Source organism: Heterodontus francisci, chromosome 4, assembly GCF_036365525.1.
Source record: "Heterodontus francisci isolate sHetFra1 chromosome 4, sHetFra1.hap1, whole genome shotgun sequence".
Classification (NCBI taxonomy): Eukaryota; Metazoa; Chordata; class Chondrichthyes; order Heterodontiformes; family Heterodontidae; genus Heterodontus; species Heterodontus francisci.
Genome location: NC_090374.1, coordinates 139,327,777 through 139,343,969, shown reverse-complemented (window position 1 = coordinate 139,343,969; position 16,193 = coordinate 139,327,777). Strand labels below are relative to the sequence as shown.

General features: G+C 44.1%; 1 protein-coding gene across 5 annotated transcripts in view; it reads left to right on the top strand.

The window, feature by feature from the left end:
• Positions 1–16,193, top strand: part of spata6l (spermatogenesis associated 6-like) — a 148,145-nt gene that overhangs the window by 48,974 nt on the left and 82,978 nt on the right. For all 5 annotated transcript variants that reach the window (XM_068030245.1, XM_068030244.1, XM_068030247.1 and 2 more), the window contains 2 exons: positions 5,569–5,610; positions 14,152–14,276. In XM_068030245.1, coding sequence (XP_067886346.1) covers positions 5,569–5,610; positions 14,152–14,276 — 167 coding nt within the window. The remainder of the gene's footprint in view (positions 1–5,568; positions 5,611–14,151; positions 14,277–16,193) is intronic.

Here is a 16,193-nt window from a genome sequence, read left to right as displayed (position 1 = left end):
TCAGTCGTTTCTTGATATTACGGAGTGAATCAGATTGGTTGAAGACTGGCATCTGTGATGCTGGGGACCTCAGGAGGAGGCCAAGATGGATCATTCACTCTGCACTTCTGCTGAAGATGGATGCAAATGCTTCAGCCTTATCTTTCGCACTGATGTGCTGGGCTCCTCCATCATTATGGATATTTGTGGAGCCTTCTCCTCCTGTCAATTTTATAATTGTCCACCACCATTCACGACTGGATGTGGCAGCACTGCAGAGCTTAGATCTGATCCGTTGGTTGTGGGATCACTTAGCTCTGTCTATTGTATGCTTCTTCCGCTGTTTGGCATGCAAGTAGTCCTATGTTGTAGCTTCACCAGGCTGACACCTCATTTTTAGGAATGCATGGTGCTGCTCCTGGCATACCCTCCTACATTGTTCATTGAATCACTGTTGGTCCCCAGGCTTGATGGTAGTGGTAGAGTGGGGGATATGCCAGGTCGTGAGGTTACAGATTGTGGTTGAATACAGTTCTGTTGCTGCTGATGGCCCATAGCACCTCATGGATGCCCAATTTTGAGTTGCTAGATCAGTTCAAAATCTATCCCATGTAGCAACGTGGTAGTGCCACACAACATGATGGAGGGTATCTTCAATGTGAAGGCAGGACTTTGTCTCCACAAGGACTGTGCAGTGGTCACTCCTACCAATACTGTCATTGACAGATGCATCTGCGGCAGGCAGATTGGTGAGGATGAGGTCAAGTATGTTTTTCCCTCCTGTTGGTTCCCTGAGGACCTGGGCAAATATGGACTTATGCTGAGAGTCCTTCTCCCCTTCTTTCTCCTCCCTCTTCAAGCAGCTTGCCCACCTCTGTGTTGCCTCTGCTTATTCCCATTGTCTTGCTGCAGGCAATGTGGGATAGTAACTAGTGCACCCATGTCTAGGAGCAAGTGGTCTGAGCAGAACCTGGTCAGAGCTAAGGCCTTCACCATGAGCCACACCACTCTCTGTAGACTTCAGCAACTTTAACTAGTAGTACAAACCACCAAAGGCTTCTACTTACTCAGCAACAACCAATGGAGATCAGAAAAAGACTTGCAATTTTATAGCGCTTTTCACAAACACTTGGACATCTCAAAGCACTTTAAAGCCAATGAAGTACTTTTGAAGTGTAGTCACTGTTGTAATGCAGGAAATCCAACAGCCAATTTGTACACAGCAAACCCCCACAAACATCAATGTGATAATGACCAGATAATCTGTTTTTGTGATGTTGAATGAGGGATAAATATTGGCTAGGACATCAGGTATTCACCGAGGAGAGGGACATGACGGATGTTGAGGTTAGGGACAGATGTTTGATTACTCTAGGTCAAGTCGGCATAAGGAGGGAGGAAGTGTTGGGTATTCTAAAAGGCATTAAGGTGGACAAGTCCCCAGGTCCGGATGGGATCTATCCCAGGTTACTGTGGGAAGCGAGAGAGGAAATAGTTGGGGCCTTAACAGATATCTTTGCAACATCCTTAAACACGGGTGAGGTCCCGGAGGACTGGAGAATTGCTAATGTTGTCCCCTTGTTTAAGAAGGGTAGCAGGGATAATCCAGGTAATTATAGACCGATGAGCCTGAGGTCAGTGGTAGGGAAGCTGCTGGAGAAGATACTGAGGGATAGGATCTATTCCCATCAGGAAGAAAATGGGCTTATCAGTGATAGGCAACATGGTTTTGTGCAGGCAAGGTCATGTCTTACCAACTTAATAGAATTCTTTGAGGAAGTGACAAAGTTGATTGATGAGGGAAGGGCTGTAGATGTCATATACATGGACTTCAGTAAGGCGTTTGATAAAGTTCCCCATGGTAGGCTGATGGAGAAAGTGAAGGCGCATTGGGTCCAAGGTGTACTAGCTAGATGGATAAAGAACTGGCTGGGCAACAGGAGACAGAGAGTAGCAGTGGAAGGGAGTTTCTCAAAATGGAGACGTGTGACCAGTGGTGTTCCACAGGGATCCGTGCTGGGACCACTGTTGTTTGCGATATACATAAATGATTTGGAGGAAAGTATTGGTGGTCTGATTAGCAAGTTTGCAGACGACACTAAGATTGGTGGAGTAGCAGATAGTGAAGGGGACTGTCAGAGAATACAGTAGAATACAGATAGACTGGAGAGTTGGGCAGAGAAATGGCAGATGGAGTTCAATCAGGGAAAATGCGAGGTGATGCATTTTGGAAGATCCAATTCAAGAGTGAACTACACAGTAAATGGAAAAGTCCTGGGGAAAATTGATGTACAGAGAGATTTGGGTGTTCAGGTCCATTGTTCCCTGAAGGTGGCAACGCAGGTCAATAGAGTGGTCAAGAAGGCATACGGCATGCTTTCCTTCATCGGACGGGGTATCGAGTACAAGAGTTGGCAGGTCATGTTACAGTTGTATAGGACTTTGGTTCGGCCACATTTGGAATACTCCGTGCAGTTCTGGTCGCCACATTACCAAAAGGATGTGGATGGGGTGCAGAGGAGGTTCACCAGGATGTTGCCTGGTATGGAGGGCGCTAGCTATGAAGAGAGGTTGAGTAGATTAGGATTATTTTCATTAGAAAGACGGAGGTTGAGGGGGGACCTGATTGAGGTGTACAAAATCATGAGAGGTATAGACAGGGTGGATAGCAAGAAGCTTTTTCCCAGAGTGGGGGATTCAATTACAAGGGGACATGAGTTCAAAGTGAAAGTGGAAAAGTTTATGGGGGATATGCGTGGAAAGTTCTTTACGCAGAGGGTGGTGGGTGCCTGGAACACATTGCCAGCGGAGGTGGTAGACTTGGGCACCATAGCGTCTTTTAAGATGTATCTAGACAGATACATGAATGGGCAGGAAGTAAAGAGATACAGACCCTTAGAAAATAGGTGACATGTTTAGTTAGAGGATTTGGATCGGCGTAGGCTTGGAGGGCCGAAGGGCCTGTTCCTGTGCTGTAATTTTCTTTGTTCTTTGTTCTATAACTGCCCTGCTCTTCTTCGAAATAGTACCATGGGATCTTTTACATACACCAGAGCAGGCAGGTTGGGCCTCAGTTTAATGTCTCATCCAAAAGATAGCATCTTCAACAGTGCAGAACATCCTCAGTACTGCACTGGCATGTCAGTCTTGATTTTTGTGCTCAATTTGTAGAGTGGGACTTGAAACTGAAACCTTGTGATTCAAAGGCCATGTGCTACCAACTGAGCCAAAGCTGACACTGTTGTGACACAGCTGTTGACACAGCTACCTCGACTACACTTCTTCACACCCTACCTCCTGTAAGGACTCCATTCCATTCTCCCAGTTTCTCCGTCTCCGACGCATCTGCTCTGATGATGCTACCTTCCATGACGGTGCTTCTGATATGACCTCCTTTTTCCTCAACCGAGGATTTCCCCCCCACTGTGGTTGACAGGGCCCTCAACCGTGTCCGACCCATTTCCCGCACCTCTACCCTCACCCCTTCCCCTCCCTCCCAGAACCGTGACAGGGTTCCCCTTGTCCTCACTTTTCACCCCACCAGCCTCCATATCCAAAGGATCATCCTCCGCCATTTCAGCCACCTCCAGCGTGATGCCACTACCAGTCGCATCTTCCCCTCCCTTCCCCGCCAGCATTCTGAAGGGATCGTTCCCTCTGCGACACCCTGGTCCACACCTCCATTACCCCCACCACCTCGTCCCCGTCCCAAAGCACCTTCCCCTGCAATCGCAGGAGGTGTAATACCTGCCCATTTACCTCCTCTCTCCTCACTATCCCAGGCCCCAAACACTCCTTTCAGGTGAAGCAGCGATTTACTTGTACTTCTTTCAATGTAGTATACTGTATTCGCTGCTCACAGTGTGGTCTCCTCTACATTGAGGAGACCAAGCGCAGACTGGGTGACCGCTTTGCGGAACATCTCCGCTCAGTCCGCAAGCAGGACCCTGAGCTTCCGGTTGCTTGCCATTTCAACACTCCCCCCTGCTCTCATGCTCACATCTCTGTCCTGGGATTGCTGCAGTGTTCCAGTGAACATCAACGCAAGCTCGAGGAACAGCATCTCATTTACCGATTAGGCACACTACAGCCTGCCGGACTGAACATTGAGTTCAATAATTTCAGAGCATGACAGCCCCCCATTTTTCTTTCATTTTTAGTTATTTTTTCTTCCTTTTTTTTTTACATTCTTTTTTACATTTTTTACAATCTTTTTTTTGCATTTATTTCATTTCATCTTAGTTTGTTCACCCACTGTTTTTTTTCAGGTTTGCACTTGCTGCTGTTCAATATTCAGTGTATTTATACCTAATCTGTACTAATGCTTTGTCTTTCAACACACCATTAACATATTGTTTGCCTTTGCTCCGTGACCTTTTGGTCAGCTTTGTGGCCTGGTCCAATCTAGACCTCCTTTGTTATCTCTTGCCCCACCCCCACCTCACTTGCTTATAACCTGTGACTTTTCTAATATTTGTCAATTCCGATGAAGGGTCACTGACCCGAAACGTTAACTCTGCTTCTCTTTCCACAGATGCTGCCAGACCTGCTGAGTGGTTCCAGCATTTCTTGTTTTTATTTCAGATTTCCAGCATCCGCAGTATTTTGCTTTTATTATACTGTTGTATATTTGTTTGGTATGCTGCTTAGAGAAATTCCTTAGTCTGGAGTAATTAGAACATTAACCTTTATTACATTATAACTATGTACAGCTTCATAGCAGTCGGTGTGACTCCTCTAAAGCCACGCTACATCTATCTTCAAGTCTCCCTCACATGTGATCTCTTACATCATCGTGGTAGGAGGTATTCTTCACACTCTCTCAACCTAACCCTTTCAGACCCTTATACTACAGACAATGTAATCAGTCAACAACTAACTTGAAAGTAGTTGATGATCCCTTTAACTAGCACTGGCTGGGAGCATCCTGCTGCTGAATGCATGCTCAGCTGTGTGAGGTTAAGAGAGGGCATTAGTTTGAACGTTCATGTCAAAAATGGCGCTGTTGGCATAACATACTGACTGACGTCTTAAGCTGCCAACTCTGCATAGTTACAGTGCATGCTCCCAGTGCTGACACTAAGGTCCTTTCCAAAATGGTATCCAGTGTGACCCGCAACAGAAGTGTGCACACGCTGTGTGTGTGCTGTTTTGGACCCAAAATGGCACCTATAGAACTGAAAATATGGGTGCTGTGCAACTGAATTTCTTGGGTATTAATTTTAAACCTACTTTTTAACTGCTTTAAAATAGAGATGACACTTCAGTAGGTGTTTTACAGTAAAGAATGGGGAGATCAATGTCATCAATGAAAGCATTTTCCTTTGGTTTAGAAAGGAAATCTGCATCATTTTCATCATGATCATTTTATGCATATGTGATAAAATTATGAGTTTTGATATAGCAATAATCCACAAAACACTGCCAACCATGTGCTGTATAAACACAAGACACAACACAAATAAGGCAATTGACTATGTTCTACATTTTTGAAGACAAAAAGACAATCATTCTGCAATTTTGAACTAATAATGTTTATCTATTTGGATACAAAAACTTAGCTGATGAGGTTTTATTCTTTGCTTTCAGGTGACAGTACTAAGTTTGAACTGATACAATACAGTCCTTCAGGTATCACCATCATTCTTTAAAAGTACTTAAGCATTTTTTAGTTTTCTGCAAAAGCAATTGTAGTTTGTTCACATTTCAATTCTTTTTCGTCGCTGCTTATACGCTGACAGAAGTAGGGAAAATACTGCACAATGCCGTGCAGTTATGGCCATATTAGTTACTTATTCTAACATAAAATGTATTTTATGTTAGTGTGTGGTTATGTCCCTGTAATTTTTAAAATTCTTTTTTGCACAAGTGACATTGTCTATGTCTACAGCATACAGGCATACAAATATCACAAAAATAAGTACTCCAGTGTGATCATTCTAGGTAATGATCACACTTTTCTTGAAGTGCTTCCTGTCGTCACTCCTGAACTTGCCTTTTACTAGATTATATCTAAGTCCCCTGGTGTTATGATTGTAGTTTAAATTGAAATAATGATCTGAACTGATGCTTTTATTCTACTTAGTCTCATATATTACCTCTTCTCTGGGCGGAAGAGTTTGACAGTGTATGTGTTACCCTTAGATCCTGTCTTAGATGTTCTCTTGGATACAGCTGTGCTGGTAATTCCTGTAAGCACTATGAGTGTTTTACATTTAGGGGTGTGCCTGTATTGCCCAATGTCTAACTATATAATAGCATAATCCATGAGGTATAAAAATAGTACCCCATTTTGATCTGAAGTAGTGCCTCTCTAAGATTTTTGAGGGCAAACCTGGAAAATGTCAGAAAACTGAGGCAAGATACGAATCATTAAGCTGTCCTATCTCACAACAAGTGAGCATAGTGCACTGGTAATGATTGAACTCGCTTAGTTAAATCAGTTCAACTCATCTTTGTGTAATAATACAAAACAATGAACACACTATGCTTTCCCAAATCATATAATCATAGATTGATATAGCACAAAAGGAGGCCATTCGGACCATCATGCCTGTGTTGGAGCTACCCAATTAATCTACTCCAGTGCTTGTTATCCATAATCCTGTAATTTTCCCTTGAAGTATTTACCCAATAATCTTTTGAATTTTACTATTGAATCCGCTTCCACCACCCTTTCAAGCAGTGCATTCCAGATCACAACAACTTGCTATGTTTAAAAAAAAACTCGTGTCGCCTCTTTTTTTGTCAATTAGGTTAAATCTGTGTCCTCTGCTTACCAACTCTTCTGCCACTGGAAACAGTTTCTCCTTATATACTCTATAAAAACCCTTCATGGTTTTGAGCACGTCTATCAAATTTCCTTAGTCTTATCTGCTCCAAGGAGAAAAACCCCAGTTTGTTGATCTCTCCATGTAACTGAAGTCCCTCATCACTGGAACTATTCCAGTAAATCTCTTCTGCACTCTCTCCAAGGCCTTGACATCCTTCCTAAATTGCGGTGCCCAGAATTGAACATTAAACACCAATGAGGGCCTTTATTAAGGTTTAGCATAACTTCCTTCCTTTTGTCTTCTATAATAAAGCCAAGGATCCCATATGCTTTTTTAATAGCTTTTTCAACTTGTCCTGCCACCTTTAAAGATTTGGTCCCTTTCTTCCTGAATCCCCATAGTTCATATTGCCTCTCCTTATTCTTTCTCCCAAAATACATCATTTCACCCTTGTCTGCATTAGATTTCATCTGCCATGCTTGTGTCTATTTCACCAGTCTGTCAATGTCCTCCTGAAGTCTGTTACTACTTGCTCCATTGCTTACCACATTTCCAAGTTTCTTATCAACTGCTAACTTTGAAATTATACTCTGTATATCTAAGTGCAGGTCATTAATATATATCAAAAAAAGCAGTGGTCCTAATACCAATCCCTGGGGAACACCGCTGTATACCTTCCTGCAGTCTGAAAATCAACTATTCACCACTACTCTCTGTTTTCTGCCCCTTAGTCAATTTTGTATCTATGCTGCCACTATCCCTTTAATTCCATGGGCTTTCATTTTGCTAACAAGTCTATTGTCTGGGACTATGTGAAATGCCTTTTGAAAGTGCATTTATACATGAACTGCATTACCCTCATCAATGTTCTCCAATAGTTTATCAAAGAACTCAAATCAAGTTAGTCAGACACAATTTGCCTTTAACAAGTCCATGCTGACTTGCATTTATGAGCCCATACTTTTCTAAGTGCCATTTAATTTTGTCCCAGATTGTTGTCTATAAAAGTTTCTCTTACCATGGGCATTACACTGACTGACTGGTAGATGCTGGGTTTATCCCTCTGGCCTTTTTTTGAAAATTGGTGTATCATTTGCAATCCTACAGTCCTCTGGAACCCCCCCCACCCCCGCCCCCAGATCCAGGGAGAATTGGAAGATTGAGGCCACTGGGTCATGGATTTCTAACCTTATAAGTCAGGCAAAAGTTTGTCCTCGCAGTTTTCACTTTAAAAACCTGATAGTGTGTGTTTCTGTCTTTGTTTCCATCTCCCTGTTCACAACTTGTGGGGAGGCCAGTGCCAGATAGCCTTTGCAGTGTGGCTGTGACCAGGGGAGCATCATCTCGTTTGATGCCATCCTCGACAAGGAAGTGTACAATCTGCTTTTAAAAGTTGACAGTACATTCAGCAGACTCTCCAAAGGAGTGTGGAGCAACCACAGCCTCAGAGCACAGACCAAACTCAAAGTGTTCAAAGCCATAGTTCTCACCACCCTTCTGTATGGCGCCGAGCCATGGGTCCTATACCACCATTATGTACGCCTTCTAGAGCGCTTCCATCGGCGCTGCCTCTGCACCATCCTCATGATCCGCTGACAGGACCATATCACAAACAGTGAAACAGCCAACATCACCAGCACTGAGGCCATCCTCCTGCAAAACCAACTGCATTGGGCAGATCACGTTGCCCGGTTGGACGATAGTCGCCTGCCCAAGATCGTGTTGTATGGAGAGCTGACCACTGCACTGGTAAAAGGAACAGAGGGACCCCACGCAAATGTTTCAAAGACTCCCTGAATAAGTCCCTCTCTGTGTACCACATCGACCATCACCAGTGGGAAGCGCTAGCCGTTGATCGTGATGCCTGGAGATGCTACATCAGGAGTTCTACAGACACCTTTGAGACTGAGCGCAGAACCAGAATGAAAGAGAAAAGGAGGAGAAGGATAGATCCAATTGCCCGCAGCAACGACTACACCTTCACTTGCACCCGCAGTGGGAGAACTGCCGGTCACGGATAGGCCTGACTAGCCACCAGCGGGTCTGCAACCCATGAGTACAATCTTTCTAAAATCTTCGTCCATGAAGAAGTACCAAGAAAGCGTAACTAGGGACCCATCAACACAATGCATGTGAGGTGCTTAAGGATTATTGAGACAGGCTAATTAATTGTTTATAATTTTTTAATATTGGTTCTCAGGATATAGGGCAATGCTGGCAAAGCCACATTTATTGCCTATTCTAATTTTCCTGAGAAGCTGGTGGTGGACATTCTTATTGAATTGTTGCAGTCCTAGTGGTGATAGTGCTTCCATAATGATGTTTGGTAGGGAATTCCAGGATATTAACCCAGCATCAATGAAGAAATGGTGATGTATGTCCAATTCATGATGGGATGTGAGTGGGAGGGGAATTTGGGGATGATGTATTCTCATAATATTGTTGTTCCTGTCATTTTCGGTGATAAAAGTCACAAGGGAAGGAGATGCTGTTGAAGTAATCCGTGATGAGCTGTTGCAATGTACCATGTAGATCATACTCAACATAGCGACAATGCACTAGTAATGAAGTGAGTGGATATTGTGGCTAGTCACAGGGGCACCAATTAAGTGAACTGCTCTGTCCTGGATGGTGTTCAGCTTTCCCTGACTTGAACCTTGTACATAGCAGAGAGGCTTTGAGAAATCAGGAAGTGTGCCACTCATCACAGAATACCCTGCTTTTGCACTGCTCTTGTAGTCACGGTGTTAGTATGGCTGGGCCAGTTAGCTTTGTTCAATGGCAATCCTTAAGATGTTGGTGGGACACTCAGTGTTGGTGGTATCACTGAAGTTGAGTGAGAGATGGCTGGCCTTTCTCTTCTTTGAAATGGTCATTACCTAGCATTTATCTGGCAAAAATGGTATCTGTTACATGTCAGCCATAGTCTGGATGCTGGCATGGACTACTTTATTATCAGAAGAGCTGTGAATGGAGCTGAACATTGTGAAATTGTCAGCGTGAATCTTCACTCTTGACCTTATGGTGAAGGGAAGATTTTTTGATGTAGGAGCTGAAGGTGGTTAGGATGAAGACACTTTAAGAGTTGATGCATGCTGTGATATTTTAAGGCTGCAATGATTGGTCCCTGACAATCACAACCATCTTCCTCTGTCAATATGACTTCAGTTACTGGAAGATCTCCCCTTTCAACCCCATTGACTGAGTTTTGTTAGGGCTCATTGGCGTCATACTCATTCCAGTGCTGTCCAGAGTAGCTACTCTGATCTATCTATTAGCATTCTGCTTTTGCATCCATGTCTGGATCTAGGCTGCAATGAAGTCAGAAGCCAAAACTGAGCAGGTAATTGATACACAGGTGTCATTTTATGGCACTATTGATGACTCTTTTTATTAATTTACTGATAGAACTTGAACTCACAACTTCAACAACACCAACAGCTTGCATTTATATAGCACATTTAATGTAGTAAAATTCTCCTTGAAAGGTCACAGACCTGAAACATTGACTCTGCTTCTCTCTCCACAGATGCTGCCTGACCTGCTGAATATTTCTAGTACTTTGTTTTTATTTCAGATTTCCTGCATCTGCAGTATTTTGCTTTCATATAGGTCAGCGATGGATGTATGGAACTTGGTACGAGTTAGGATACAGGAAGCAGAGTTTTGGATGAGCTCAAGTTTTTGGAGGGTGGAAGATGGGAGACGATCCAGGAGAGCATTGGAATTATCAATTCTAGTGATAACTAAGGCATCATGTAGATTTCAGTAGCAGATGAGCTGAAGTAGGGGTGGAGACAGGTAATGTTACAGAGGTGGAAGTAGACAGTCTTGGTGAGTGAATGGATATGGAATCGCAAGCTCATCTCAGGATCAAATAGGACGCCATGGTTGTGGATGGTCTGGTTCAGCCACAGACAGTGGCCAGGGAGCGGGATGGAATTTGTAGCAGAAACCAAAGACAATGGCTTCAGTCTCCCACTATTAGATTACTAACCCTGCACCATAATCACTAGAGTATCATACCCCTCACAACCTATCTCAATAACATTTTAAACTTCTTCTCACTGTTTTTTAAAACTTTTGTGACTAGATTTTGCTTTAAAAGCACAATAATCTTTTACTGCATGAGAATCTTTGAGGATTCTCATCACTTCCCTTATGGAATTCTAGCAGTGATAGTTAGACTTCATTGGTTACACATGCATTGCAAGTTGCTGGGGGAGAAATTATTACTTGTTGCAACCATTTTTTGTGTTTAGAAATTTGCAATGGTGGACTAATTTCAGGCTGTGATTTCTCAAGCATGATTTCTTCCAGAAGTACGTTGGCTGCCAAATTGGAAACTGAGATTTGTGAATGCACCATTAGGTCAAATATTGGTCTGCTGTCTGAAATGTATACAATATACATTAACAACAGCTATCAGCCATAACGCCTTTGTTGCCCTTATTGAGTCACTAAACTTCATTGTACATTCGACAAAGATCCTGGAAGTTAGAGAGCAGTCACTCACAACCTGTGTTACTTCTTTCAAATGGTCCTGGCCGCTGAATTGGAATATGCTTAGAATGTAGAATTAACTACTTGAGATTCAGGGAGGTGTTGAAGCAGTGCAGATCCAAATAGAAATGATTTACACCTGAAGACAAAAAGCAGCCACCATATATTAAAACATATTTATTTTCTTTAAATACAATTTTACTGTTGCAGATTGTATTCAAATAGGCCGAAATTTTCTTCACTTAAAAGTTTTTGTGCATCGGGATCATTTTGGGGTCCCGACCCTGCTCATGCACCTTCCAGCCCGATCTTATGGGAGGCGATCAATTAACAGGTGGCCTCTGCATTCGCTGTCCAATTAGGGATAGTGGATGGGCACTGAACACAGGAGGGCCAATCAGAGCAGCTGAAGGGAAGGGCAGCGAGTGGCCCCACTGAGAATGGAGTGTGCTGCTCAGGTATATGGAAAAGAAGAGGGTGATACAAGATGGAGGATCGATACCGATGCTGGAATGGGCAGTCACATCCTGACGCCCAGCACAATCTATTTCATCCCTCTGCAGGAGAAATGCTTCCAGTTGAAAGTATTGCCCAGAGGATGTGTTACAAACTACGATTTGGATCCTTTAAAGTAACCTCTGCATATGCCTGTCATGGTGATCTGACCTCTCACCAACTGTGAGGAGGACGAGCTGCAGACACAGCGGGGTTCCTGTGCAATGTTCGGAAAAAATCATTGAAGTACCAAAATTGAAACAAATTGAACTTTCAAATACCTTAATTGGCTCTCTTCTGCTGCCAGGTGGGTAGCCATCACCGCTCGAAGCTCACGACCGGCAAAAGCGCAAGGAGGCAGGAACATGTCAAGGAGCCGGCCCGATGCGTTTCTTTCAGAACTTCTCCAATTTCTTAATGATATGCACCAAAGCTTTTGTTTTTTTCCCGCTTATTTATAAGGGTAAATTTTGTAAGCTGGTGCTCGTAGCTGGTGGGAACTCTTACACAGTCAGTACATGTCAGAAAATATCAGGTGCAAAGTCCATCATTTCCCATCCATTGATATCAGTGAATAGAAGAGTGATATTGATTTGTGCTGACTGTGTGCTAGGTGTCACCTCTCATTCATACCGTAGGCTACAGCAGAGGTTAGTATGATTATTTTACCAGTTGTAAGTTTTTGGTTCTAGTTATATTTCCATAGTTTTCTTTTTGCCTTCCTGGCCATTTTTCAATTCCTGTTCAGATATGGATTGGATTCTTCACCCTTTTATTTATTTATCCTCGCAAACAAAATTGTATGCTTTTCCAATTCAGGTTTTCACTTATTTGTTGTTCTTATATTCAGGTTGAGGATTATTTGCCTCTGATCACTCATAATTGGTTAACTTGATGGTTTCAGTTGGCTGGCTTAACAAGTTTATAACCTTATGAAGCCTGCTTTAGAATTTGTGAACCTGCATTTATACCACTGAATGCACCTTAATGCTTCGTCACATTCAGTTGGCATAAAATACCTATATCATCTAGAAGGACAAAGGCAGCAGACGCATGGGAACGCCACCATCTACAAGTTTCCCTCTAAGTCACACACTATCCTGACTTGGAACCATATTGCTGTTCCTTCACTGTCACTGGGTCAAAATCCTGGAGCTCCCTCCCTAGCAGCCTTGTGGGTGTACCGACACAACATGGACTGCAGTGGTTCAAGAAGGTAGCTCACCACTACCTTCTCAATGGCAGTTAGGGATGGGCAATAAATGCTGGCCTAGCCAGGGATGTTCACATAAGGAAATAATGAAAAAAATACCCAACTTTAGGATATCAACCAATTACAAGTTTAGGAGCAGAAATTAATTTACTTAGAACTGCTTTCTAGTAGCTACACAGCCTATGTCGATTCCCCAGGGGCAGAGAGCACCATAGGCTGCTACCTGCGCAGGTTTCTTCAAAGCCACGTGGTCCACACAGGCAGCAGCCCATAGCACTGCCTGCTCCCCGGGAAACAATGTAGCCTGTGTAGCCCTGCTAGATGTTTCTCTCTTACACTTTTCAAATTGGATGTAAATAGTTGACAAATGTGTGACAGCAAACAGCAATGAGAGGGGCTATATAAGACAGAACTTTCAGAAGAGAGCACAATTCCAAATTACAGTCCCCAGTCACAATCTTTAACTTCTGAATGTGCAGTTACATTGCATTAATTAAGCTGTTATATCAGTACAGCAGATAATTACATCTTTAAAAGTAAGTTCCTATAATTCAACACTTACCTGGCATACTTTTATTATGGCAAGCATTATTGGTGATTTTTATAGGTTGCGCTTGCTGACAACACAACCACTGGGTGGGGCTGCACTGGCACATGTGCAAATGCAGCCTGTTCCACTAAAATGTCGTTCAGGCAGCTGCCAGGACTAAAGATGGCGCTGCTCAAATAATCACACAAAGGCAACGTAAACCCATGGTAGCACACAGTGGCCGGAGAGGGCGAGCAGGCAGGGAGGAGGGAGAGAGTGGGCGGGGTGGGGGGAGAGAGCGGGTGGGGGGGGTGGTGGGGAAGAGGAAGAGTGCACCTGCTGCCACCAAAGTCTTCAGCCGTTCTCTCCCTACTTGCCGCCTTGCTCTCTCCCCAGTGTTACGCGATGATGTCATCTGTGCATGCGCCAACCAGTCCTGGTAATGCAGAACGCAGCTCACGCACAGAGAGCAGGAGCCCGTTTGTGCATGTGCGCAGGTTGGCGCAGTCTGATGACGTCAGCGGCCAGCTGCATTATCAAGCATCACTTTGATTTTTATATTTGTGATGCATTCGGACACTTGATGGCAGAAGGCCCTGAAAGTAAATTTTGTGGATTGCTGTCAAAAGACTGATGGTATTTTCATCTTCTGGTTGTAGTGGATGAAAAATTAGCGAACTATGAAGACAATACAAGAAATTTCTTGTTCCCTGAGCCAAAGTTGACTCCCTCATACCCTGGAGTGGATAGGGAAGTGCTGATGAGAAGATGTTCACCAGTTTTTGTAAGGCAACATTTTTATTTGATAGTAATCAGAATTTAGTGTTTAGTTTGTGATTGTTTTTATTGTACCTTGTGCTTTAAACAGTGAAGTAATTTCATACATAAGAATTTGCATTTGTATAGCTACGATCTAGGCTTAAACTTTGACTTTCAACCATGACTGTGGATCAATTTAACAATACCCAAGACTAATGCTGGGAAACTGGAGTAGTACCAGAAACCAGTCTGACATGGATGTCACTGTTTCAAGAGGGGCATGAGAGCCTTTGAAAAATCTCTATGCCAGATTCACGAAGCACATGAATCCTGTTAATTAGGCAACTTGCCGAATGTGGCTGGAGAGTGTGAGCAGCATCCCAGCTGTGCAGGAGTTATTAGGAGTGAGTGCTTAAATGGGAGGCTGCATTAAAATGAAAACAATTTTGGGTACTTCTGCTCTATATCCCCTGGTACCTTTCATGGAGAATGAGGCCATTCAATCCACTGTGCCTGTACTGGATATATAAAACATAGGAGGCAGAAGTGGGGCCAGTATATTGAAGGCTGCGTTTGCTGACAACGCGGTGGCGCTACACTGACACATGCACAAATGCAGCCTGCTCAACCTAAACGTCAGTCAGTGAGGTTCAGGCAGCTGCCAGAACTAAAGATGGCGCTGTTCAAATAATCACACAAAGGCAACATAAACACATGGCAGCACACAATGGCCGGAGAGATCAGCTGGCTGTGGAACAGCTGGAGAGAGCGGGAGATCGTGGGGGGTGGGGGGGGGGGGGGGGGAGGGAATTGCCGGAGAGAGCGGGAGATCAGAGGGGGTTGGAATTGCCGGAGAGAGCGGGCGGGGAGGCAGGAGGAGAGCGCACCCGCCGCCATTAAGGTCTTCGGCCGCTCTCTCCCCGCTTCCCCCCCACTGTCCCCCACACCCCACTTCTCCCCCACACCCCTTTCTCTCCCCGCTTCCCCCCCCCCCCGCTGTCTCCCACACCCCGCTCTCTCCCCGCTTCTCCGCTTGCTCTGTCTCCCGCGTAATGCGATGACATCATCTGAGCATGCGTGTACCAGTCCTGGCAATTTAGGTGATGATGTCATCCGCACATGCACCAACCGGTCCTGGCAATGCGGAACGCAGCACACGGGCAGAGAGCAGGAGCCCGTTTGCGCATGTGTGCAGGTTGGCGCAGTCGGATGACATCCCCACTGGCTGTGTTCTCAAGAATCACTTTGTATATTGAAACTGGTTGGAAGGTTGACTACCAGTTTGGTTCACACCTCTTCTAAACCTATGCCTTATGAATATATAGTAATCAATTCCTGATCCCAACCCATCAAGCATGCATGGTACAATTTGCGATGTGGCTATTTTGAGCATCCATTAAAGGGATCCTCAGCTGCAGTCAGGGAAAGATGGGTGCAGCTTTGGTGCATTTTTTTATGCCAGTCACTGTACGTTTAGAGGCTTAAAGGCTTCCAATTTATTGTCCTTGCTGCTCTGGCTGCTGCAAAGCTTTTGCTGGCTGCTGAAAACGAGTGTTTCCTTTCACTCCAGACGCATTCAACCCTTCCCTTCAAGGTTCCACTGCAGACCCTTCAAAATCCACTGCCTGGGTGGATTTCCCACCCATATTATTTATAGGAAGCACATTTTACACAGGCAGTATGTAAATGATGCCCATGAATGAAAATGACACAGGCTGCACACTAACTATTTCAGGTGGGCACAGTGCCCTCAAATTCGGGTTCAAACAAACTGTCCCCGTAATGTGCTAAATGCTGCATATTCTGTAAGACTGTTGATATTGGCCCCAGTATTTACTGCAATATGTTTTACATATAGCAATGACAGTAAAATGTATTATAAATATATTAAATAATTTGATGAATCGACACAACCAGCAGGGCGCCTCATTCACCAGCAACA